This window comes from Canis lupus, chromosome 21, assembly GCF_011100685.1.
Source record: "Canis lupus familiaris isolate Mischka breed German Shepherd chromosome 21, alternate assembly UU_Cfam_GSD_1.0, whole genome shotgun sequence".
Taxonomy (NCBI): Eukaryota; Metazoa; Chordata; class Mammalia; order Carnivora; family Canidae; genus Canis; species Canis lupus.
In genome coordinates, this window is record NC_049242.1 from 51482306 (window position 1) to 51508726 (window position 26421).

A 26421-nucleotide genomic window follows, 5' to 3' on the forward strand; every position below is an offset into this window, starting at 1 on the left:
AGCCAGCAGGAAGTGAGAGCAGAGTTTACGGAGAACGTAGAGAGAGCAGATATAGACGGAGCGTCTGGGAGACTTGGAAGGAAAAGGAGAACGAGGTTCAGGGTCTGAGGGTTTTACTGAGGATGGAGGTCTGGTGTACGTGTCCTCTCAGGCATCCAGGAACTGGTTAGAACAAAGGTGAGGGGCCAGGTCATCCCACAGAGCCCAGGGGTCTTGGCGTCGAGATATCTGGTGCCAGTGGTCTGGGACACGTATGACGGCTTTGTCCGATCATTCTCACCTGATCTTTCCTTAGATGATCCAATCTAGGGAAATCATCAGCTCCTTGTCCCTTACAAGAAGGAACCCACGTTAGTTACATTGTGAGGCGCTATAGAGTGGGCTGGAGGTGCAGGTCCTGGCAGGAATAGAAGCAGGAAAAGGAGCAAAAAGCGGATTTTTATCGAGTCCTTTAGTTTTCTTGTCTCAAAAAGACATACCTACCTTTCAGTGAGGCAGAGGAAGAACTTACTAGTTTTCTAAAGTAAATATTCCAAGAAAGGGAGAGCGAGGGAAGTCTTTTCTCTCATTTTCAACGGGGCGAATTAATCCTTCTATTTTTAGCTTGTATTTGCTTTAACAGATGTGCTTGGCATCCTGGCTTATGCTTATTCAAAGTAACATTGAAACACGCGTGAAGGGGAGTGGGAGGCACGGGCTTCCAGTTCTGGCCAAGTCACAGGAGTGGAAGGCACAGCGTCAGGAGTATGGTCAATGGGGTGTGAGGAGCACGGATAGTGACAGGCTAGCTACGCTTGGGCAGGCCACTCCCAACATGAACCACAATGGCACACTGATTATTTTGAATCAAAACAACCTGGTAAACAGTTGTCGCCAAGACACTCAGACCCTCCTCGCCCTCTGGAAGCAGGAAACAAATCTCCCGTATGGAAAAATACCCTCCCTGTCCTAAGAAGTGAAGAGACACCCTTATCACCTGAGAAAGGGCCTTCTTTAAAGGTGAGAAAACTGTAGAAATAAACCCTGTTACATTTTACTAATCTACTATCTCAGCCCAAATTCTGCTTAGAATTCCTTACTCATTAAAGCTCCTAAATACTTTTCTTTCTCCAGTAAATTCCTGGGTTTATGGAATGGATAACCAAATGGATAACCTCCCAAATGGATAACTTCCTGGTCTAAATATATAAAAACTGCCTGCCTTGGTCATTGCTTTGGGCCTCAATTTCGTTGTTGGACCTCTTGCACCCATGATGAAACTGTTTTTTTTCCCCTCCTGTTCATCTATGTCATGTAAATTGAATTCCTAGCCCAGCTTTGAAGGTCAGAGAAAGAATTCTCCTTCCTCTGCAACAGGCAGATGTGTCTCATCACTACGCTCTACTCCTGAAGGTAATACAACATTGTGTGTCAACTTTACCTCGACTTTTTAAAAAGGGCAAAATTTGGGGCTATTGTAGATTTGGCAATACAACTGCAAAGAGATTTGGCAGCATTAAAAAACAAGTAGAACTGCTTTCTATCTTCTCCGCATTTTGTGAAAAGGTTCCTGACTTGACCAGATTCAAAATGTTCTTCATTATCAAAAATCTTCTCTTGAAACAGATACTTGTCTCAGAAAACACATGTTCAGCTTTATTAGAAACCACTAATCAGTTTTTAAGAGAAGTGGTACAGTTTTGTGATAAAAAGGCAAGAACAGAGAAAGAGTGAGCAGACATGATGGGAACGGGATGGTGGTTCTGATGTGGGTCTGATGCGGAGTCACTGAACGCAATGGTCAAGAAAGGATTCTTGAGACAGTTTTGGTGAAAAAAGATGCCTTTATTATAGCACAAGGACAGGACCCGTGGGCAGAAAGAGGGGCACTGGAACTGTGAGGTGTAACTGATTATATTATATATATATATATTTATATAAATATTATATATATTTTTATGCTGGGAGGGAGTAAGATAACAGAAGTCTCTAAAGGAATTTCCCGATGTTAAAGAAGACTCCAGGGTCCCCTGGAGGTCTGGCTGTTGTCAAGATAAGGTTTTGTGCTTTTGTTTGTTAGGTCTCTAGCAGAGCATTAACATTAGGGCCGCTGTGAGTTCCTTGAGGAATGGTCACAGTCCGTGTGTCTCAGGTATTTATCAGTGGGCCACAAGTTGTAAGGAAATTTAATTTTACCTGCATTTCTCTTGCCTTGGTTCTCCTCATCGGGATGACTCCCCACCCACCTTGATCTGAGTGGGACTTGGGAAAGACAGACCAAAGCTGCCTGACAGGGAGCACAAGGTATAAGAAATTAGTTGAGGATCCCATTACCCGGTTATTGTTAGTGATCCTGCTTCAGGATTCACCTCTAAAACAAGAGGAGGTGATAGGTTTGGCTTTTTCTGGGTAGCCTTCTGCCTCCATGACCTCCCGAGAAGATTTTTATTTACTCAAAATCACCTACTACTGAAGAACTATATGTGTAGGGGATCCCTGGGTGGCTCAGCGGTTGAGCGTCTGCCTTCTGCCCAGGCCGTGACCCCGGGGTCCCGGGATCGAGTCCCTCGTCGGGCTCCCTGCATGGAGCCTACTTCTCCCTCTGCCTCTCTCTCTATCTCTCAAATTAATTAATTAATTAATTAATTAATTAATTAAAAAAAGAGCTGTCTGTGTAGCAGAGAACTGTGACCAAGGGGATAGGAAGTCCCAACAGAACAGTGTGTAAGAATTAAGATACTTTCTAGAAATAACAGGGGAAGCCTGGCAGATCATTACTCACATGGCTTCTTTATATGACAATAAGGGGACATACTACTAATTCTAAATACTACCGAGTAGAAAGGAATGTTTTGGCACATGACTGACCCCTAAGTGGAAGCAAATTTTTGAGCTTCAGATTTTGTGACTTAGCCTGTCACTATGGGTAAAGGCATGGAGCCTCCAGAGTTGCCCTCAGAGGACAGTTCTTATGCACTGGCGTAGTGTCAGCCCTGACAGTTCTTTGCTTTTGGTAACGCAAGTGTCTGACACCTTAAGCTTTGATTTTGAGAGACATTCATTTCAAGGAGGCAACCACCTCCAAGAGAGCCATCTAGAATAAACACACTGCCAGCCACGTGGTGAAGAGCCAGGCCATCTCTGCCACCGACTCCTTAGGGGTAGAGCTCTGTCTTGGTTTCCCTCATTGATCATTTGGGCCACTTGCTTTTTTCTCTTCCTAGTATTCTAAATTCCTGCTCTTTTATATTCACCAGTAAAGAGTCCCCCAAACCCTAGGTCCTCACCCTCGTTTCCAATAAAAACAGACCCCTAGGCCCCTGCTCTCTCCTTCTCTCCCACCCTTGACCTTGCTGCGTGACCCCAGTGTGCTGTGTAATTTCCAGGTCTTTCCTAATGATTGCTGCTGCAGGGCATATCGCAGTCCTGATAACCACAAGGGTTGGTCCAGCCCTAACACTGGTTTGGAAAGGTGGGAGGTTCACTGGGCCCAGGTGAGTCCTGGGCCCACAAGTCCCCAGGGATTTGTAGGTGATTGCCCTATTGTAGTTGGGCTGAGACTGCACAAAACCCTGGGACTGCATGGTGATAACAAGATTCACACTGAGGTGGAGGCATTTGTCAATATTAGACTCAGAACAACACACCTTGCCTGAGAAAGTTGGGTTCTTATGGGATTGCTGTGTGGGCTATAGCCTAGAAACAAAAATGCCCCCCACGGCACCTTATCATATTGGGAAGGACTTGCTAGCCCACATGAGGACAGTAGAAAGAGCACTTCCTCAGGGGAGGGGATACCACTGGAAATCAGCCTACATGGACCACGTGGCTTTAGGAGAATCGACTAAGTATTTAATCCAACACATAGCCATCATCATCTTTGGACTTTCATATAGGAGATACTGCTGGATATTGGTGTAAAGTTGATGTATTTGAGAATCAGTGTGCCAGCCTGTAAGACAACCAACTAAGGGGCAGAAGGGATGAATTTGTGAGAGATTCAACCTGCGTAAATGACCACTCTTCTTCACAGGCACGTATGCCATGGATAACTAGGAAATACTCCTTTGTGGGCATCTGGCTAGAATTGACAGAATTGGGCAGAAGGACACCACCACTCTTATTTAGTGAGGTATAAGTGTACTATGGGCTACGAGTCCAGAAAAGTCACATAGATTATGCTAAAAATTTCCTCTACAACTAGAAAGTTTAATATGGAAAGTGTATCGCATAGTTTAACATGGTATGTAATCAAGCCAACTTCCTTGGTCATATAAGATAACATAAAATAGCATTAATTTAAAAAAAGGGCTTCAGCGAAGCTTTGATTTATAAAAAATCATAAAATCAGGATAGTGTGGGCCCAGATAGGTGAGGGTCTGGCACTCACAGACTGTGGGGAGGAGCCGGTGTTGAGAACATGTGTGCACTTTGGTACAGTCTATAGTGTGTGAGAAGTGGAGTTAGGTTATTATCTTCAGGATATGTTACCAAGATTAAGAACATCACAGATACTCATTTGGCAAGTTGAATGAGATAAGTCACAGGAAACAAATGGCCAACCCAGGACACTGGAGAATGTTTTCTTCACACACTGTACATCAGAGCAGACCATCGTCTTTGAATATCGTAAATTAGAGACCACATGCCAGAAGGGAAAATAACCCACTTGCGTGTACTAAGGAGATGCAAAGGTAGGAAGAAACCTTTTCTCATCTTAGCCCCATGCTTTGACTCTGAGAAAGAATCTAGGTGGGAGGCATACAAGTGCCCAGACTATGGGGCTCTCTGTAGGTTGAGTTAGAGGAAATTTGTGAATGGAAAAATCTTGCTTGAAATTTTGCTACAAATGGGAATTGCTTTTGCTTTGGGAAGATGAGGGACAAAGGTAAATATTGGGTTTCAATCTGACAGGGCTAGACTCTCTAAGATCAATAACCGTGTACACATTGCTGAGGACAGGCAGCTTTAATTCAGTCTAGATTTATCTGCTTGGCTAGGTATGGGAAAAGTCTGGATTATGCCCTAATCAAAACATGGAAGTAAAATATGATACATTTCCCAAGGATACAAAATTCGCTGCACTGGATTTTGCTATTGAACAAGGTAGACATTTCGATGTGGATCTATGCTGACAAGTGTTTTCTTTCCTGGTGTCGACAGCAGCAAAGGGACATTTGAGGCAGAGACAGCCCGGGACTACACAATAAATCTTCCTGAGAGTGAGCATATACCCCAACTGCGTGAACCAAGTACCTGGGTCTTGCCCTCCCAGCAGCAGAAGAGTCTGTTGCTCTTCCTAAAGGGTCAGCCCCAGGTCTTAGGGGTGAGTGGGCCCAAGATCAGAGCACAGTCTGTGGGGAGAGGAACCATTCCTGAGATGAGACTAGGATTTCCTCATGACACCCCAATTCTCTAGATCATTGACTATGGTTGTGGACTAAATGGAGCCATCCCGAACTAAACTAACCTTACAGATTCAGGAAATGCAAAGACATGTTGTGAAGCTGTCCACCACTGGAATAAAAAAGAATTATCTCTACTTAGGTAGAAGTTACATGAAAAAAATTGTTTTAGACGAATGTCAATGTCCTACATTGGACAAGGAAAAAGACGTAATCAGTAGACTGTTATTTTCCTGGGAGATCTTCTCAAGCTTGGGGTCTTGGAGGTGGGAAAGAAGTCAATGTGCCCTGGTCTACGAGAGAACCTTCCTCCTGAGAAGCTGCCCCACAATGATGTCTTTCACCCTCCAGGTGGCTGAGATCCTGATTGGGCTGGTAATGCTGTGCCTGGGCGTGACAATCAGTCCTTTTCCACGTGACTATGAAGGTGGACACTCCATGACCACTAAAACGGGCTATCACCTGTGGGGATCCCTCTCTGTGAGTATTCGTGGTTGTTTCAGTGTTGGCAGTTTTTCAGGTGTCTGTGATACTTCATCCTTCTCTCTCGAAAAGCCATGCACTGCTGTTTAGGTCCTAAGCTCGGGTGGACGGTGTGGACCATTTTGGCAGGGGAGTGGGGGAAGCCAGGAGGACGCTGGAAGGATGGAAGTGCAGGTGCAAGCCCTGAGTGGGCCGTCTCTCTCTCCTTGGTCAGTTCTTCATATCTGGAGTGGTGTCCATCGCCGCTGGAAGAAAGGTAACTAAGTGTCTGGTAAGTGTGTCGTTCTGGAGGCTCAGATAGGTCTAGTGGAACAAGGAGTTGCTCAGCTACGAGGCTGAGGCGCAAAGGACCTGCCGGTTGTCTGAGGAAGGGCCTGTTGGAGGGCGTCCTTAGAAGCACGGCGCTTGGGAAGGGTGCAGGGCTTAGCCCTGTGTCTGCGTGTTGCATGCTCAGCGTGCTCCCTGTGCTACAGCCAAAGCCTCAACTACGCCAGGTCCCCCCCTTCTTTGTCAGACTGGAGAAGACCCCAAGTAAATTCCCAAATTCAACTCGGAGGACCTGAATGTGCCCCTCACTGGCGAGGCTCACCCGGGAGGAAGACAAGAAGAAGAGTCTACAACAACTTCCCTCCCTCCCTCTTCAGATCCAAGGCAGCCTGGGGATGAACGCGCTCAGTGCTACCGTAGCAGGCATTGGCACAAGTATGATAATTGCTGAAGAAATATCCATGTATGAAAGCGCCATGTGGAGGTCTCCCTATGAAACTGTATTTACGGTGAGTACGGCCTGGTCCCGTAGTGGAAACCCTTACACTGGGTTTGTCTGAACTTTCCTCTGTAAACTCTCAGCGTGGACCTGAGCGCACCCGTGGGTCATGTAGATGCTGGACACCATCCTGAAGTGAAGGGATCTAGGCCTTTGCGTCTTTCCAGGAGCCCTGAGCAAAAAAGTTAGCTTTTTGATACGATTCATGTCTGAAGGCCCCAATGTGTGGTAGGTGAGCGGGAAATTCCCTAAGAGCTCAGTTCTCTGAGGGGCACTTGTCTCATGATTTTAAAAGCTACCTGAGAAGAAACAGGTGGGCCTGGCCCTCCGGGGGCCCCAGGTGAGGGACTCTGGACGCCAGCTGGAGAGACCGGGCGCGGGCGTGCGCTCGCTCAGGAGGCCCGACCACTGGGGAGAGGTCAGAGGGTCAGGGGGCTAAGCCCCAAGGGAGATGGGCCAAGCCGGGGGGCCGCACGGTCCTGGCAGGTGGGGAGCAGCTGGGCAAACAAGCAACAAAGGTCAGCGTGGCCGCACCAGGCTCACCTGACACTCCGGGGCCTGTGCCTAGAGGGGGAGAATTCCAGTAACCCACTTTCCAGCTGTTTATTTAGTATATTCAGATTGGGAGAAAATTCAGGACTCCCTGCGAGGTGGAGAGGGGCTCGTGTTGGTGACTAGATGAACTGGCGCCAGGTGTGAGCTTGGCCACAGCCTCCACCCCGTGGTTTGCTCTGACAGCACCTGCGTGGCTGTCCTCCACGACGTGTGGCCATCCGCATCTGTTTCGCAGGGGCTGCTGACGGGGATGCTGCTCCTCTCCCTGGGGGGGGGCTGCACCGCCTTGGCCCTCGCTGTCTCTGCCTGCAGGGCCGCCTGCTCCGTCAGCAAGGTGAGCGCGCTGCCTCCCTAGGTTGTCGTTCTTGTTTGGTTTCTCCCTCTCTCTGCCTGTGTGTGTCTGTGTGTCTGTGTATGTATGTGTGTGTGCGTGTGTGTCCTCTATTCTTTTTTGGGACAGATTAGGAAGAGAAAGGGCAAAATGCTGTTTCATATATAAATCTTCTTTTTTAAGATTGATTATCTATTTATTTATTCATTCATTCATTCATTCATTCATAAGAGACACAGAGAGAGGCAGAGGCAGAAGGAGGGAGGCAGAGGGAGAAGCAGGCTCCCTGCGGAGCCAATGGGGGACTCGATCCCGGGACCCCGGGGTCATGCACTGAGTGCTCCACCGCTGAGCCACCAGGCCCCCCTCACATATGAATCTTCATCATCTTTGAAGGAGGTGGCACAGGTGGAGATGGAGGGAAATGGCCAACCACACTCGGCCAGAGAACTGTCCCTAGACACTGCAGAGTCCCTTTGTCTGGTAGGAAGGTCATTTCTGTCACTGATGAAGAGGTGTGAGGAAAGGAGAGTTAAAGCAAGACCCACCAGGTACCAGGTATCAGGCCTCAGAAAGAAGGCGCTGAGAGAAATCTCGCTCCTCAGAGTGTGGGATGGCACCCCCGCGCCCCACCGCGGACTACAAGAATCTAATGCTCTGGTCTCTCCACAGGTGGTGGTTTTCTTACCAAACGATGACGGCAGCCTCTCAGAAGTGTCTTCGGAACACGTGTACGATGAGGTCACATTCCAGTAGACCCCGGTGGTTGGGTATTTCCAGTCGGTTTGACCTGTGTGTTCTCCCTCGTTGGGCTGTTGACCACACACGGCTAACCCTGCGAGGGCACGCCCGTCTGACTGTCCTTAGGTTCCTATACTTGTGGTTCGTCTGTGACAAAACACAGAATATTAAAGACTTCTTTGATTTGCTGATGAGATTACTGGTTTGATTCCCCATCATACCATTTACCGACTTTTCAAGGAGTCATGAAACCGTCATTTTAAGGTCCCCAAGTGTGCGTAAATAGGAATAGGTTGTCCAGTTCGGATTTTCGTGGTCAGTCTGTGTTGTGCCCAAACTTTCACAGGAGAGAAAGAAATCCACGCCAGTTAGTTCTCATTCCTCATTTTTTGGTTCTTCCTCTCTGACTGAAGATACAGGACGTATCTACTACAATGAATTCTTTAGTCGGTGTCAAGCAAGGCATCACCTGTATTTTCTTCCTGGGTTCCTCGACACTCATACAGAGGCATTTTGGTATTCAGAATAACAGCCCCACAAAGCCATTTAGACCCCGATTCCTAGAACCACTGAACATATTACATGGCAAACGGGAGTCAGACATTGCAAAAAGAATGAAGACGGCTAATCCTGGGTTGTCTCTCAGGCCCAATATAATCACATGGGTTCTTAAAAGTAGAGAACTTTTCCTGGTTGTGGTCATGAAGGTGATGTGACCATGAAAGAAGCGTCGGAGATGAGATGTGAAAGAGGCCTGATCCACCATTCCTGACTTCGAAGGGGCTGGAGCCAGGGAATGTGATTATATTGGGCTCAAGACAATTCAAGAGAATCTTCCTATTTTATTTTATTTTATTTTATTTTATTTTATTTTATTTTTATTATTATTATTTTTTTTTTTTTAGAGAGAGAAAGTGGGAGGTGAGGAGGGTGGAAAAAAGAGAGAGAGAGAATTATAAGCAGGCTCCATGCCCAGTTTGTAGCCCAACATGGGGCTCGATCTCACAACCCTGAGATCATGACCTACACCAAAATCTAGAATCAGATGCTTAACTGACTGAGCCACCCCGGTGCGCCTTCCCTATTTTAGAGTCAGATGTAAACAATCCTTTAAGAAGCAATCATCACTTGTCCTGTTTGAGGAGCCACTGGCTTTTCTTCCAGTTAATAAATGATAGATGATACAGATGTAGACCCGAGGGGAAACCATAATCCTTTAAATCAATGATGCCAGACCAATAATCTTAAGTGATCTTCAAGGGGAGAAAAGGTAAAATTAGACTCATAATTCACATCATAATAAAGGGAATTCTACAAGAATAATGTATTAATTTAGAAAAGAAAGTCATTACAAGTCTAGAAGGCAGTGTAGAACGACCTATTACTATGTTGAGGCATAGAAAATTTTCTCAAACAAGATGCATAAAACTTGCCTGAAAATATGCTTTTTACAGTTGGTACAAAATTAATTTCTCAGTTAAGAAGAAATATAAAGACAGCAAAAAATCAAGAAGTAACTTTCTAAGTTATAATTGCAATACACAAAACATCAACAGGATTAATGTATGGAAACTTTCTTTTTTTTAAGATTTTATTATTTATTTGAGAGAGAGAAAGCAAGAGAGAGCATGGGCAGGGGTGGGCAGGGATGGGCAGAGGGAGAGGGAGAAGCAGAGTCCCTGCTGAGCAGGGAGCCTGATTCAGGGCTAGATCCCAGGACCCTGGGACCATGACCTGAGCCGAAGACATATGCTAAACTGACTGGGCCACCCAGGTGCCCCGAATGTGCAGAGTCTTTACAGACTACAATGAGTCAATTTTTAAAAAAAGACATAGAAAAGGGCAAAAAATATTAACAGGGACTTCACAGAAGAGGACATGCAGATAACCAGGAAGCACAAGAAAACCGACCTTATCAGTTTTCAGGGAAATGTAAATTAGGTCCAGAGCGGGGGTATAACTTCCTGCCGACTATAGAGAACCTAATAACACCAGCTGTTGGCTAAGATGTACATCAATGTGAACACTTACTCTCATTTTGAAGGAGGCATGTGATTTAAAAGAACACTTTGGAAAACAATTTCAAGCTCTCTCATAAGTTACGTACCATATTTTCCTAAGAACCAGTTCTTGTGCTCTTAGGTATAGACCTACTATGCCCAATAGACTACAGGTACACTAGGACTCAGGCACCAAAACGTTTGGTGGGGTTTTTAAAAATATTTTATTTATTTATTTGAGAGAGAGTGAGAGAGAGCAAGCTGGAGGGAGAGCGCGAGAGAACGTGGCAGACTCCACACTGAGCACAGAGTCTGATGCTGGGTTGAATCTCACGGAAACAAGATCATGACCTGAGCTGAAACTAGCTTAATTGAGCCACGCAGGCGCTCCACAGAAAGGTATCTTAAAGCAAGGAAAGGGACACCTGAGTGGCTCAGTCGTTGAGCATCTACCTTAGGCTCAGGGTGTGGTCCCAGGATCATCGGGCTCCCCGCAGGGAGCCTGCTTCTCCCTCTGCCTGTGTCTCTGCCTCTCCCTCTGTGTCTCTCATAAATAAATAAATAAATAAATAAATAAATAAATAAATAAATAAATAAATAAATAAAAATCTTTAAAAGTAATAAAGCAAGGATGATGATAGCAAGCAATTGAAACAATGCACACACCCATCTATCATCTATAGCATGGTGGGTAAAATACACACACGCATTTTCAGAGACAGAGAGGAGTATGTATATCCTTAGGAACATTATTAAGCATCAACTCCATGTGACAACCTCGATGAGTCCATTATGACATGAGGAAGGGCCCGAAGTGGACCAAGGAGGGACATGTCAGTCAGAGGAAGAGGAACAGGGGTATGGCCTATCACCATTGGGAGGTGCTCAGACCAAGGAGAGAGAGGAGTCTGATTACTTAATAATAATAGTAATAAAATGAATAATTAGGCCTAAAAGATAATTAACATTTGAGATTTCTTCGTTATTTTTCTTTTTGGTTTTGTTTCCATTTTCTTCACTTGGTCCAGTTATGAGTCTTAAAAAAAAAAAAAAAAAAAAAAAAAAAAAAAAAAACCACCAGCCCATGAGACTGAATGTGGGTATTTGCAAGTATCACCTCCTTAAATGTTTCAGTTCACATTTCATTGACATAAAGGGAATTCTCTATTTCCTGGGATAAGCTGGTGTTATTTTGTGAAGAATAGTCCATGGACAGACGCCCCCACAATAGTCAGGCTTGAATGACTACATAAGAGTGGTGTGACCTACAACAGATCTTATCTTTGCTAAGCCCGAATTCCCCATCTATAGAACAGGGGTAATTATTAGTGTGTGTGGTGTGCCTGGGGGGTTTCTTTCTCCTCTTAGGATGTTTCCTTCCATGGGGAGGGAGCTCCACCAGAGCAACACTTCTGGCCTCTTTCTTGTCCATCACTTCCTACTTCCACAGAAAGGAAGAAATGAAAAAAAAAAAAAAGAAAGAAAGAAAAAAGAAAGGAAGAAATGGTGTGGTAATTTGGGCGGAGGAACCAGGCACAATGTAGAGAGTCATTGCTCCCTCTGGAAGAGTGGACTGGCTGCAGAGCTTAGAAATGTAGTACATGGGCCCAGCCTTGCCATGACTGCATGACTGTGTTGTTCTGAGACACACTCTTGGAAAATCTAGAAGCCGCCAATTATAAGCCACTTCTGCCAATATCAGATTTACTGATCTCCTGTTTTACTTTATCATTTTCTAAGAGGTTAGAAACATGATGAAAACAGATAAATAATATTTCCTGGGTGTCCCTCAAATCTCAAAACTTGGCGCTTAAGTCAGGACCCCTAAAAAAAGAATAAAATTAATACTTTGGTCACAGAATAATGCACACAGATAAAGGGGCATGGAGGATGGACTTACCCTTTTGCTGCTCTATAGAGGGGTCTTACAGGGTTTCTACCTTTCTGTTTAGCTTGTAATAGCATGGTCCTGTTGTGAGTAGTTGTACCCATAAAGTATAAAAGAACCCATAGGAGATTTTTGTGACTATTTCTGTATGTATCTTATTTTTTTTAGAAGATTTTATCCATTTATTCATGAGAGACACAGAGAGAAAGAGAGAGAGAGAGATAAGCAGGCTCACTGCGGGGAGCACGATGTGGGACTCGATCCCAGGACCCTGGGGTCACGTCCTGGGCCAAAGGCAGATGCTCAACCACTGACCCACCCAGGTGCCCCTGTATCTATATATCTAACAAGAGAAGAGAGAGATTTATTTTAAAGAATTGGCTCACATAATTATGGAGGACAGCAAGTCCAAAATCTGCAGGGTAGGCCCGCAGCTTGGTGACCCAGCCCAGGAAAGAGATGATGTTGAATTTTGAGTCCAGAGGCAGTCTGCTTGCAGAATTCCCTCTTTCTCTTGGGAAGTCAGTCTTTTTTCTATTAAGGCTTTCAACTGCTTGGACTAGGCCCACCCACATTATGGAGGATAACAGGCTTAACTCAAGTCCCCCAATATAAATGTTAATCTCATCTAAAAAATACCTTCACAGAGAATCTAAAGATTCTAAAAGAATGGTTTGACCAAATATTTGGGTACTGTGGCCCAGCCAAGTTGACACAACATTAACCATCACAGTAACTATCACATGTGGAAGGAATTTCTTAGTAAAGAAACGAGTGGGGTAAGCATCCAACCCTTGGTTTCAGCTCAGCTCACTACCTCAGGGTCATGAGATGGAGCCCATGTTCAGCTCTTCACTCAGTGTAGAGTCTTCCTAAGATTTTTCTCTCCCTCTGCCTCTGCCCCTCCTGCTCATGCTCTCTCTCTATCTCCCAAATAAATAAATGAATCGAAGAAGAAGGAGAAGAAGAAGAAGAAGAAGAAGAAGAAGAAGATGACGACGACAGCAACAGCAGCTAGCCAGACAGGAATCCAAAGCCCTAAGGATGACAGCTGATGCAAATTGGAGGTTTGAGATAGAAAGGAAGAGGTTGAAATGGTAAAACCAAGGAATTTATACTAGGAGGAATGAGAGGGACAGATCTGAGCAATGCCTGGTGCACTTTTATGCTGGTGTGGTGCAGTGATGTCAGAGTCTTACTTCCGTGTGTGAGAGAGTGGACATGACTTCAGATGCTTGGACTCTCCCAGAAGGAGGAAGGGCTATTACAGGTGTTTCCCACCCTTGAATATACATGAATTAGAGTAGGAGGTGATGGCAAATACACCTTTTTGTTGTTGTTCCTGCTGCTGTTAAGCTCAGAGCTCTCCGACAGCGAGGAATCCCAGCTGGAACAGATGAAGTAGATCATCTGAGAACCCTGAGAGAGCCTAGTGTTTAAGACAGGTACATTGACAAGATAGAGCTGTGTCCTTTGATGACAGGAGTGAGTTTGTGTTGAGAGTGGGAGGGAAGGGTGCCAGTGGGTAATTTTGCAACCGGAATTACAGGTGGCAGAGGGAACCAGCTCTTGCCCAGAGTCTGTTTGGTTTTCCATTCTGGACACAGAGTTTGACTACACTTTAGCATCTGCTGCAGGTGGTTCTCTGCTGTGACCACATTTGAAACATTACTGACAATGAGGCATGCCAGGTCTGGCACAAGGACTCTCATGGTGGCCTCCATTTAGTTTACTACACATGTGGATAGGGTTTTGAGGGATGACAGAGACCAGACGGATGAAGTCAGGGTCACCAGATCACAGCAGTGGGGAGAGCTGCCTCGGGCCAGGGGACCCCAGTGTGAATAGTTACATATTCACTGAGAAATGAATTTCCATTACACGTGAGGTGTTAGACTTCCATGCATCTGTTTCAGGGCCTATCCTCATCACATCAGTTTCTGCTTCCTGAAGACTTTGTGCAAGGCACTTAACATCTCTGGGTTTCATGTTCCCAATTGGTAAAAGCATTGTTTATAGGCACTGTCCTCAAATAAGAGGTGTAAGGATTAAATAATTTAATAGATTTACAGTGCTTTGGAAGAATCTTGGCCTGTACTAATATTATTGATAATATTAATTATCATCTCTTAAGGAATCCTCACTTGATCTCCAGAATGCTAGAAATGGCCCTTTGTTATTTTGGTTTGTTTTTGTTTTTGTTTTCTCTAGTAATTTTTATTTTGAAAAATTTTCTTCTTTTAGAAAATTAATTTTTAAAATGAACTGTAACTCACTGGAGCCTCTGATTAATGGTGTGTGTTACTTTTAATCTAGTTGCCACCCTATCTTTTAAACGCTATAAAAGATCAGATTTCTTGAGGACAAAGGCTGAAAATCGGTCCTAGTTTGAAGAACACTCAAAGATAGAAGATATCTAAGATTAGTACGGCCTGTTCACTTGATTGTGAAATGGTCCATAGCTGAAGGATGGCATGACTTGCTCGTGAGAGTTAAACAGCTTATATATCCATCTGATACTCCTAATCAGATTAGGCCCTAAAGGGGAACCTTCCAGGATACTTCATCTTCACTAAAAAACACAGAAGATTTGAAAACAGTGTGTGTCATCTATCCATTGCAGGGCTGGAGAGACAATCAAGCTAAATTCCACTTCTCACTCTCCTGGAGAGTCAGTGATGTGCTTAGCGAGACCCACACAGTGAATAGTCTTGGGGCAGAGATAGTTCCTCTCTGCTGTATGGAAATTTGTAGAATAGCTGTTCTTCCTCTAACATGAAATGAACCTGGGGAACTAAAGCTAGGTATGATAAGACTTCACCCTCTAGATCAGGGAGTGGGTGGTTTGTAACCTGATATAACCTCCACCCTGGAAAGCTAGAAACGTTAAGACTGAGCAATCTGGGTCTAGTAGTAGGAAGACTTGGAGCCTGAAACCATAATTTTTGAGATTTTCCAAGCAGATTAGAATACTGTTTCACATGCCTGGAAAGAGCATGTTCTTAGTTTTACAAGTGACAAGGGGTGAGTCACGAATTTGTGTAAAGAAAGCATGGATTCTCGTGAGAGTAACGGTGGCTAGGAAAATTGTCTGAAGACCTGGGTCTTCCTCATCTAGCCATCTAGCCATCTTCTGGCTTCTGCCTTCTGAAGGAGTTGTCTTCAGTCCTGTTCATAATGTCTTAAAAACAAAATGAAACTCTTTATTGAGGTATAACTGGCATATAAAACACTGTAGTTCTTTTGAAATTACAATTTGAAAAGTTTTGACTTAAAGGGCACCTGGGTGGTTCAGTCAGGTAAGCATCTGCCTTTGGCTCAGGTCACGATTCTAGGTCCTAGGATCAAGTCCCACACCTGGCTCTCTGATCAGCAGGGAGTCTGATTTTGCCTCTACCTCTTCCTCTCCCCTCCACTCGTGCTCTCTTTCTCTCTCAAATAAATAAAAATCTTAACAAAAAGAAAAGTTTTTTCAGATATATAATAATGAGCCATCATCACATTCAAGATAATGAACATAAATGTCACTCCCCAAAAGTTCCCTGACCCTCCTCGCCTTCATCCCCATTCCCATACACCATTGACCTGCCTTTTATTGCTCTAAATTAGTTTGCCATTTGGAACTTCATAAAAATGGAATCATGTGACCTGTACTTTTTCTGTCTTCTTCTTTCACTTGGCATAACTACACTGGAGTCATCCATGTCACATTGTCTATGGACAGTTCCTTCCTTTTTATTGCTTAGTGGTAGTATTCCACTGTCTGGGTATGTCCAATCTGTTTATTCATTTACTTGTTAACAGACACTGGAAGTGTTTCCACATGAGGACTATCTCAAATTCAGCCGCTATTAACATTTGTGTGCAAGCCCTTGTATTAACAGATACCTTGATTTCTCCTGGGTATTTACCCAAGAGAGGACCATTGGCTGATCAGTATGTGTTTGAATTTTTAAGGAACTTCCACAGTGTTTTCCAGCGTGATTGGATCATTTCACATCCCCACCAGCTGTGTTTGGGGGTTTCTATTCTCCATGTTCTTGCTAATACTGGTTTTGATCAACCTTTTTCATTTTAGCCATTCTAATAGGAGTGTATAGAGAAATCCCAGTATGGTTTTAATGTGAATTTCCTAACAAATAATGATATTGAGTGTCTGGTCATGGGCTTATTTGTAATCTCTGTGTCTTCTCTGCTTAATTATTTTGCACATGTATTACTTGGGTTGTTTGCTATTTTGTTACTGAGTTTTGAGAGTTCTTTACATATTCTGGCTATATGACTATTGCCAAATATATGCTTTATAAATATTTTCTCCCAGTCAGTGGCTTCTATTTTTTTAATATACACTGAAATCCTAATATCAAAACCTACCATTGAGAAACCAAACCCTAGATAGTGACTTATTAAAAAAATTAAAAACACTGTGACACATCATCACCAAGAAGAAAGCAACATTACTTTTTAAAAAATCATTGAGTGGTAGGGTGACTAACTTGGCATTCAGATAATAATGAAGTTGCATTTGATTTTTATCATATGTTATACATTAGAGTGTGGTAATACGCACTTTGTAATCTATATTTTCCCAAGTTCACCTTGACATGAGCAAGAGGAGCTGGTACATTCAACAGTCAAAGGAACTTAGATTGGCCCCAATGCCAGATGGTATGCCACTACTTATCCAAACTATTTGTACAAAAATGTTTTACTTGTATAAACTGTCAACCAAGAAGGAAGTACAATTTCTAGGAAGAAGCAAGTGGGTAATAACAAATTCCTCTGTGAGACCTAAGAACTAAAATTTGCTGAAAAGTGGTAATAGGTCATCCAAATGAAGAGAGATCTATTAATCTACAGAGTGTTAATACTAGGATTTATTGGTCAACTATAAAGTAAAGCACACATATCTGCTAGTGTGTGTGTGTGTGTGTGTGTGTGTGTGTGTGAAATTGCATAATGAAAACATAGGGAGGACAGTATTTGTAGGAGATTCCTATAAAAAAAAATCTGTCTTTGATTGATATCGTGGATCCAAGATGCATTCGTGTGGTAAAGAATGTTATGACGGTGTCTCATGGATCAGAGTGAACAGGATCTATATCTTGCAGCACTAAGTCTTCATAAGTTTGAGGTTGAGTCAATAAGTCTTGATAAGGATCTTCAGAATGTGTTCTGATCAAGCAACTCAGTGCAGAAACCTAGAAATATGACATCATAACATCTACAATTATTTCATCTAAATTTTCAGTGATTTTTGTCTGATCATGTCAGCTTCTCTCTGCAATGCTCTATGTAGCTCCCTGATTCTCAGCTAGTGGTGCTCTTACATGCACCCCCTCCCCCCACCATGCACCTCCAGGGAGATTTAGCAATGTCTGAAGACATTTTGGTTGTCAGAATGAGGGGTGGGGTAAATTGTTGATATCTAGTGGATAGTTGCTAATAAACATCCTACCAGGCACAGATCATACCCTGCACAACAATTAATTATTCAAATTATTCATTATAAAATGTCATTATGTCAATAGTGTTGAAGCTGAGACACCCTGGCCAACCAATGTTTTCGTGACAGCCTAAGGAGAGAGAAGGCAATTCCAGCCATGTCTGGAACCACTCTAAAAAACTTCTTTTGGTGATCTTTTTAGACATTTATGTACCAACAATCCATGCCAGCATCACCAGGCATTTGAGGAGTAAGAAAAAGGGTCATTCCATAAAAAATAAAATGTTATCCATGAACCCCTGGGTGGCTCAGTCAGTTAAGTGTCTGCCTTTGGCTCAGGTCATGGTCCCGGGGCCCTGGGATGGAGCCCCACCTCAGGCTCCCTGCTCAGTGGGGAGTCTCCCTCTGCTGCTCCCCCACTCATGCTCTCCCTCAAATAAGTAAATAAAATCTTTAAAAAAATGCTATCCATGAACACAGTGAGGTATGTCCCTCTCTTTTGTCCTACAGACATGCAAACAGAAATATCAGTATGATAAATTTGGGGTGTAGTGAGGCCAACTATTTATGATGGCTTCACAGAATCTATATAGTATGTGGCTCTGTGGGAGACTACATAAACACACGAGTATGCATGTGTGCATGTCAGGGTGTATATGACTGATGGGATGACATGGACAATTATGAGGTGCAGAAGTAATATTGAAATTACAGTTATGTGTTCCTAAAACTATTGTATCTCTTATTTGATTGCTACTTTTCTCATTAAGTGTTTACTTTATCCATCACGACTTTCACTAGTTGAAGACATGGCTAAGGACACTGTTTCCTTACCTCACAACACACTAAATACATGTTCAGTATATTTTATTTTATTTTTTTAAAGATTTTATTTATTTATTCATGAGAGACACAGAGACAGAGAGAGAGAGGCAGAGACGCAGGCAGAGGGAGAAGCAGGCTCCATGCAGGGAGCCCGACGCAGAGCTCGATCCCAGGACTCCAGGGTCACGCCCTGGGCCCAAGGCAGGTGCTAAACTGCTGAGCCCCCCAGGGATCCCGTGTTTAGGATATTCTAGATGAATGGATAAGAAATTGAATGTGTAATGGAATTAGGGAAACTGACTGTGTAACTCACTAGGAATGAAATATATCTACAAAGGAATAGGTGGAGACAGAATGGCTGGTGAGTGTAACACAGGGCCCCTGTCCTCTAAACCCACCCGCTCCCACACCTTCCCATTAAGAGAGTTTGGGGGCTGTTTCGTTGTGGTGGTTTTGCCATCTCTCTCTTCAAACAGAGATTGGAATGGACAATTAGCCTAGGATTCTCTGAGATGCTTCAAATGCTTCCCCACCTTCCCAGTAAAACAAGGCTACTCACCAGGCTCATCTCACTGCCATTCATGGTGTAAGTGAGCCCACAGAGTGAGAAGGAAATGAAGATCTGCGCACAAGTCACTATCATTTGAAGGATCACAATACTCTATGGAAGAGAAGAAGAGCAAGAGTTTATATTTCCCCAACCAGCTTCAGCCTGTGAGTGACATTCCCATCCTGGCTGCCCAGGGACAAGGGCTGGCGGATATTTCGCAGAACGATGCACTTCCTACCCAAGGTCTGCACATTCTGTTCAGACAGAAGATTGCATCTGACCCAAGCCCTGCTTCCCTGAGCTCCCATATGTAAACTCCTACAGAAACAAATATGAATTATGGGAATTCTAAGAGGCGAGGCTCTGCAGAAGAACTCCCTTCACATGCTAGAGTTAGTTACTCCTGCTACCATTTTGTCACACGTCGTAGACAAACACTGACTGAACACACCAGGATCTCTCTCTCTCTCTCTCACACACACACACCACACGCGTACACATACATACACAGACATCAAGTGATTCAACTTTACTCACAGAAAGGATGGGTTTACCAAAATTATTGATCTTTTAAATTAACATTAAAAGGACACAGACCAGCTCCCAAATTTTGTATGATTTTGATTATAATTTACATTTTTAATTTAACTCATTTGAACCCACAAGCTGATTCTCAACTCATGTTCCAGATCAAGTTTCTCTTCTTTGGGCAGACTGTTCATAGATCAGTGTATCCAGAAAAGAGAGAGAATTTAAAATGATAAGAGTATGTGTTTTTCGAGCAACATGCACACCTAATTCTGCAGATCTAAAACCAGGGGTTTGTTTTGTTTTGTTTTTAACAAAATTCATGATGACATTTGTTTGTTTCTCTTTTCCCCTATTTTCAACATTTAGCAACTTCATAGTAGGCTTCAGGCCCTGGGAACTAATGTAACTGAAAACAAGCATCGCATACGAAAATACTCAACAAAATAGTACTTACGGTTATAAAAGATTTAACCAATGAACACTCACGTAACTCTGAGCATTCAAATAAGAATACATCAATTAGATTCACGAAGAGAAGAATTAGCCCAGTGCTTGAAAGTAGCGTGCTGATAATGTGAGCTCCCATACTGACTCCAATCTGCAAGAGAATAGTGCATGTAATAGAAATACTCAGGGCCGTTGGTATTTGCAGACACATCTTCTGTAGGGTGCTTGAGGCACACCTTGGCTCCCTGGGCTAGTGCAGGCCATCCGTCACAGGCAATTCCATTTCCTTCGTCACCGAAGCCATTTGCTGGCAATTCCGCTCCACCTCATGGGAGAGAAGGAAATAACTGGTCCCCCCGAAATGAAAGTCCATGGACGGAGCCAACACGATGGGGATTATATTTGTTCCAATATCGCTTGCAGGGGGGATCTTTACTATGTCCACCTGAATTAGCAGCTCCCTGATACACACCCACAACATGTACCATCCCTCCCTTTCAGCCTTGCAAAACGGATCTCTTCAACCACTGCAACAGGATCTGCATGTAAAGACTTCCTTACTTTGATTCTTACCAGGAGATTTTTTTAAAAAATGTTTGTGAACATTGAGACAGTTGGATTTTTCCTCTTCAAAAAGCTAAGCACATACTTTGCGTTCTAAAGACTTAATAGATTGTTGAAAAATAAGTTGCAAGATAGTCAACGAAATAGACTGAAATATCTAAATTCTGTGTTGCTTTGGCTTTGTGCACAGAGTCAGAGTCGACTGTTCTTATTAACTTGTTAATTGAGCAAAATGGAAAAGGATACTCACCAGAAATTTTGTTTGTTTTTTCATACATGAGATGGTCAAAGATCCAGATATGATGAACTGTTCATAAGATAGGGAAGACATTAGTGGGGAGCTGTTTCCCATCCGCATCAGCCACCTCCACCCTGGATGATCTAACCTGGACCCTCACCTCTCCCAGTCAATACACATATTCTGACAGAGTATTCCTAAAGAACAAATATCTGAATTGAACCCAGTTGAATCTATTTTGGGAAAATGGGAATATTGATGTGGAAAGAAGGGGAGGCAAGAGTTCGAGATGACATTAATTGTGACAAAGCTGGATGGGAAGAATGACCCTTCCCTACACACCCCCATCCTAATCTGTCCAAACATCCTAAAGGTTCATTTGCTTTCTAAAGTATCCCTGGACCATCTCAGTGAAGAATGATTCCTCCCTTCAGAGAAGGGAGCATGGGACTCAAGAGCATTTTTAAGTTTTGACAAGTACTTGTGATTGGTCCTGAGGCTACTTTTGTCACCTTCTCTCCTACAAATTCCCTACTTACTTGGCACAGCGCCTCTACTAAAGAGTCTCAGCTATTATCTATAAAATAGAGAGGATAAACTAATTAAATGTATTTTCCGTTATTTATAATTTCTAAATAACTTCTTTGATTTCCAAAGTAGTTCCAACAGATATACTCACAGATGCTGCACCCCAGAATGGGTAGCCAATATAAAAGCAGAATAAGAGACCTCTGTGATTAGAGTGCCAGTAAAAAAAAATCTCAATGATTCCAAACAAGAAGCATTTCAGGCCAATCATGATCTGAGCTACCTGGAGGAAGAAAACATACAAGACTGGGGTGAAGTAGAAACTCTACATTAGAGTCTTCTTTCCCTCAATTGCAAGATGACATATGAATCACACTTGATCTTTCCCATCTTGATTGGCTCTTAAAAATAATCCCTGGAAGAGTGAAATCCAAAGAAATTGTGTCGGTTTGCCAAGCTCTGTGATTGGACATTACCTCACGGGAATATTATTTTTGGGAAAAACATTCCATTTGATGTCTGGGAGCTTGGAACACCTTCACACCAAAACATCTGACCTAAAGGTACTCCCAGATATATTTTCCTCTCTTATTTTTCCCCTAACCTTATGAACTGGCATAAAATAATTCATCCCAAATAAAATTATAGACCACTTACTTTTCCATACTCACCCCCAAATATCTACAGGACTAAAGATAGCTTACACCCAGGGAATGCAGATTCTTTTTAAGGAAATCGTGCAGCTTGCTGGGTCGATGCCGAGCAGAATCAGATGCATCTGCTTGTCCCACCTGCGTGCTTTGAATTTCATTTGTTGAAATGCCCTCCACAAACTCATCCATACCAACACTGCTCATTCTGCAAAAGACCACATGCAGTCAGAAGTCCTCGGTAAGCCCCATGACTCTCAGTGCACAAAATACTGCAAACGTTTCTGGGAGGCATTTCAAAGAAAGCAGCCTCGTGCTTCCTGGTACTGAGAGGATTTTATTTCAGAGGAAGACAAGACACTGGCAGATTGTGTGCACCTGTAAAGCGTGTTACTCTGGCTCTCAAGAAATCTATCTGAAGGGAGATGATAAGCAACCCTTAAGTGAGGCCTGGGAGGGTGGGTTCTGAGGTCCCGCAGGATGGAAGAGTGGAATATGGGGTTCTGGAGCAGAGTAGTGGGAGACAGGCAGGGACAGGTAAGTGGGTGCCCCTGGGGTGGGAGGTTTCGTTATCGCTTCCAGGAATCAAAGGAAGGGAGAGCATGTGTGCCAGTGGTGAGGGGGCGGGGAGGAGGGAGGGACAGGATCTTAAGCAGGTTCCTCGCCCAGCACAGAGCTGACCAGAGGGCGGTGGTCCCTCTCAGTACCCTGAGATCATGACCTGAGCCAAAATCAAGTCAGATGCTTCACTGGCTGAGATACCCAGGCACCCCCAAACTAGACCATTTCTATGTACTTAACATAATAAATCCATTATAAGATTTTGAAAAATAGAGAAAAATTCACATGGTTATACTAGCCTCACACAGCTAGCAACATTTGTCTTCATTCCATCCCAGTATTTCTTGATATATATAAATGGTCTTGAGAGCTTAATTATGGTTTAGGCACATATTTATCTCTAATTTTTTTCACTTAGGATTATATCTTTTTTTTAAAGATTTAGTTAGTTAGTTAGTTAGTTAGTTAGTTAGTTAGTTAGTTATGAGAGACACAGAGAGAGGCAGAGACCCAGGCAGAGGGGAAGCAGGCTCCATGCAGGGAGCCTGACGTGGGACTCGATCCTGGGTCTCTAAGATCACGCCCTGGGCCGAAAGTAGAGCTAAACCGCTGAGCCCACACTTAGGATTATATCTTAAAAATCTCTCCAAGGGATCCCTGGGTGTCTCAGCGGTTGGGCACCTGCCTCCAGCTCAGGTCGTGATCCCAGGACCCGGGATTGAGTCCCAGGTCGGGCTCCCTGCATGGAGCCTGCTTCTCCCTCTGCCTGTGTCTCTGTCTCTCTCTCTTTCAGTCTGTCTCTCATGAATAAATAAATAAATCTTTAAAAAAATCTCTCCAAGTGTCTTCTAATCATCCGTCATATATTTGCACAATATCTGATAAAAAGGCTAATGGTATAATTTATCAAGCATTCCCAAGATGCCATATATTTAAGTGACATTTTTGTTATTGTAAATAAATGTCCATTTAATGTTTACATTTATAAAATTTCCTTTTGTGGGATTAGTGTATCAAAACTCAAGGATTATATAACATGTGTTACACACCCCAAATTTCATGCCAAAAAGGCTTTCTCTGTTTTCATTGTCACTAGAAATACTTGGATTATCAGGTTACGACACCCTCACTGAAACACTTCTGTTCTAAAGATTAAATCAAATAGTTACAAAATATTTGAAGCTAAATATGAAAAGTAGTAGCAGATTTTTTCTTTTTCTGACGCTGACATCCTGGTAATATAAGATTTTATTTATCTTTTTCTTTGTTTCTTTAGCATCTAGTCCATTGCTTGGCATGTAATGAGAGAATAACCTTTACTTTTTAAATGAACGAATGATAAACAATTAAAGGAAGATTAGAATTGATTGCTGAAATCGTAAAACAAAAACAGGTAATATTTTTATGGGTAAAATATGAATTCTGATGCAAAGGATGTCTAGGGTGACACGTTACTCTAGAAACTTTCTAAATTACTCTTGACTCCATAGCATACATTTGCCTCTGTGAAAACCTTTCTCTCTGTTTATTTCAGAGTTTAAGAAAAGGGCATATTTAGCTTCTAGTGAAGAAATAATCTCTTACTTTTCAACACTCCAATTTTAAAACAGGACACTGCCCTAACCTGTGTTTGAGTGCATATGCATGTGGTAAAATTTTTACATGGAAAAGAAGGGAAAAATAAAGATGATCTCTGAGTGCGGGAGGGAAGAAAGGGGGCCAGCAGCTCAGGGCTGGGACTTCAGCTCTGTCTACAAAGATTTATTTATTTGTATCTTGTAACATGAACCAAATGAGGCAGAAATCTGCCTGTTGACTCTGGGCAGGAGGTGAGGTGTTCGTAACAGTATTGCTCTTACCAAACAAATAATAAGAAGAAAATACCGACACAGAACACCTGCCTCATCGGCAGAGAAGGAATTTTCTGCTCCCTGCTCGCCTCCCCAGATCCTCACTCTCTCAGCTTGGATCTGCTCCCAATCCGAGGATTATTGTACATGCTGGACCCAGACTCAAGCACAGAATCATTGCCAATTTCCACCGGAGTGTATAAACCCGAAAATGCGCTGTGCCTACCTTGGGGTCTACCTCGGGCTGCTGGGGGTCCAGGTAGCACGCTATCCTGGTTTGCAACCTCGTGTTTCATCTCTTCCACACTCGCCCCCTGCCCTCGGCTGGGGAGGACGATGGTTACCGTAGAACTGCTACTCTAGGCGTCTTTAATTCCACTTCAGCTTACGTAGAAGGCCAATAGAGATAAGCTGGCCCTAATATTATTGGAAGATGATCAAAATCTACCACACTCAGAAACAGAGATATTTTCACAGCTTCCTGACCTCTTCTGATGGTACATATTCCATCATATTTGTCTTCACCTGATTCTTTTATTTAGACTCAAACTCCCTGAAGTCTGTTTGTAATAATAGTTCTGTTCTGGTTCTAGTGATGTTCTCAAGGTGTCCCCATCAAAGGAGATCACTTCAAACCCTGGCCTCTTTCCTGTACCACATGCTTTTCTCTCCTTGCTGAGACTACACGTTTGAAGGATGAAAATGATTCCTTTCCTTTATCTCAGACATCAGAGAGAGGTAGAGTGAATGGCACTCAGAATTTCTTTTTCCAGTCCTTACATGACACAAAGATCTACTTATTATCTGTATTTTAGAATTAAAAAAAAAAAAAAAAAAGGAAAGCTGAGCATTGATCCAAGACCACACGAGAAGTAATTAGTCCAATGAAGTCTGTCAAAATGCCTGGTTGTGTTGTCAGGTTTAATTTCAAGAAGCCTGAACAGCCTGGGCTGCTCCACGGGAGTCCCTGCAAGGACTGACCCTTAGTCCAGGCATGAACACATGGATTCCACGCATTGTAACTGCGGATCTGAGGAGTTTCTGGGTGGTTTGTGCCAGCTTGTCAGCATTCTTTATTGGTAACTGTGTGACTAGTGATTTGCCTGTGGCTTCAGGGACATCATGGAATGTGTGCTGCTGGGGCTAGGTACATAGCAGGCCCTGCACGACAAGCTGCCCATGAGAAGTCCAGCCACCGCCACAACCTGGGGCTTCCTGGCCCTGAAGGTATTTTGTTGGGATTCCCTATCAAAAACAGGTCAGGCTCCCTGTGGGGGGCCCGGTGTGGAACTCGATCCTAGGACTCAGGATCACGCCTTGAGGTAAAGGTAGATGCTCAACCACTGAGCCACTCAGGTGCCCCCATGACTGATTTTCATAATATGTATCTTCTCTCTCATTTTATTTCAATTTTGCTGGTATTTTAAAAGAATCAACTTTTAGTTTCATTGAGATTTCTTTATTATTTTTCTGTTCCTAGATTTTTTCTCTTTTTTCTATTTATTTTTATTTTTTATTTTTTTATTTTTTGTTCCTTGATTTTTTTCAGTCTAGCCTTAATTATTTCCTTATTTCTGCTTACTTTGGATTTTTTTCCTCTTCTTTTTTTTTCTAGTTTCATAGGAGGGGGCTTAGGTTATTGATTTGAGACATTTTTGTTTCTGATATAAGCACTTAAAGCTATACATTTTCCTCTAGGTCCAGTATTAGCGGTCTCTCATATATTTTGATGCATTTTGTGTTTTATTCAACTTAAATCTTTTCCCAATTTCCTTTTTTTATTTCTTCGACCCATTGTCAATTGAGAAGTGAGTGATTTAAATTTACAGTTATGTAGGGGATTCTATAATATTGTACTGCTATTGACTTCTCATTTAATTCCACTTTGTTCAGGGAAATTGTTTTATTTCAATCTTTTAAAACTTATGGTCTTCTTTTCAGTACTAGCATATGATTGGCATTTGTTTCCTGTCACTGCAGAACATATACATTATTACCAATTTCCTGGTTTAACACAATCCAAACGGATTATCTCATAGTTTCCTTGGGTCCAGAGTTGAGCATGGTGGGATTGGGTGCCCCA

At 43.0% G+C, this 26421-nt stretch overlaps 2 protein-coding genes across 6 annotated transcripts; one reads left to right on the top strand and one right to left on the bottom strand.

The window, feature by feature from the left end:
* Positions 1-4453: 4453 nt before the first annotated feature.
* Positions 4454-8456, top strand: LOC102153261 (membrane-spanning 4-domains subfamily A member 4A-like). 5 transcript variants are annotated; one of them, XM_038568200.1, is made up of 7 exons: positions 4460-4673; positions 5143-5305; positions 5736-5864; positions 6082-6138; positions 6512-6643; positions 7424-7522; positions 8192-8456. In XM_038568200.1, the coding sequence occupies exons 1-7, from the start codon at positions 4666-4668 to the stop codon at positions 8273-8275; spliced, it is 672 nt and encodes a 223-aa protein (XP_038424128.1). In that variant the 5' UTR covers positions 4460-4665; the 3' UTR covers positions 8276-8456. The 5 variants fall into 5 exon arrangements, 4 of the variants coding, with proteins under 4 accessions (XP_038424131.1, XP_038424128.1, XP_038424129.1 ...); XM_038568201.1 differs by having other exon boundaries at positions 4461-4673; positions 5146-5305; XM_038568202.1 differs by having other exon boundaries at positions 4462-4673; positions 6082-6123.
* Positions 8457-16662: 8206 nt separating this feature from the next.
* On the bottom strand, positions 16663-24711 carry LOC102155967 (high affinity immunoglobulin epsilon receptor subunit beta-like). Its single transcript, XM_038568204.1, has 7 exons — positions 24565-24711; positions 21982-22135; positions 21429-21560; positions 20762-20818; positions 19955-20098; positions 18979-19080; positions 16663-17349 (listed from the first exon to the last, which is right to left on the bottom strand). The coding sequence occupies exons 2-7, from the start codon at positions 22132-22134 to the stop codon at positions 17224-17226; spliced, it is 714 nt and encodes a 237-aa protein (XP_038424132.1). The 5' UTR covers position 22135; positions 24565-24711; the 3' UTR covers positions 16663-17223.
* Positions 24712-26421: the final 1710 nt, after the last annotated feature.

Excerpts from the sequence above, each read along its gene's own strand:
- LOC102153261 (XM_038568200.1), top strand. Across the intron at positions 5,865-6,081 it reads ACCTGTGGGGATCCCTCTCT|TTCTTCATATCTGGAGTGGT; the intron begins GTGAGTATTCGT and ends CTCCTTGGTCAG. Across the intron at positions 6,644-7,423 it reads CCTATGAAACTGTATTTACG|GGGCTGCTGACGGGGATGCT; the intron begins GTGAGTACGGCC and ends TCTGTTTCGCAG.
- LOC102155967 (XM_038568204.1), bottom strand. The coding sequence starts at position 22,134 with ATGAGCAGTGTTGGTATGGATGAGTTTGTGGAGGGCATTTCAACAAAT. Across the intron at positions 21,561-21,981 it reads AGAATCTGCATTCCCTGGGT|GTAGCTCAGATCATGATTGG; the intron begins GTAAGCTATCTT and ends TTCTTCCTCCAG. Across the intron at positions 19,081-19,954 it reads TGGTTAAATCTTTTATAACC|AGTATTGTGATCCTTCAAAT; the intron begins GTAAGTACTATT and ends TCTCTTCCATAG.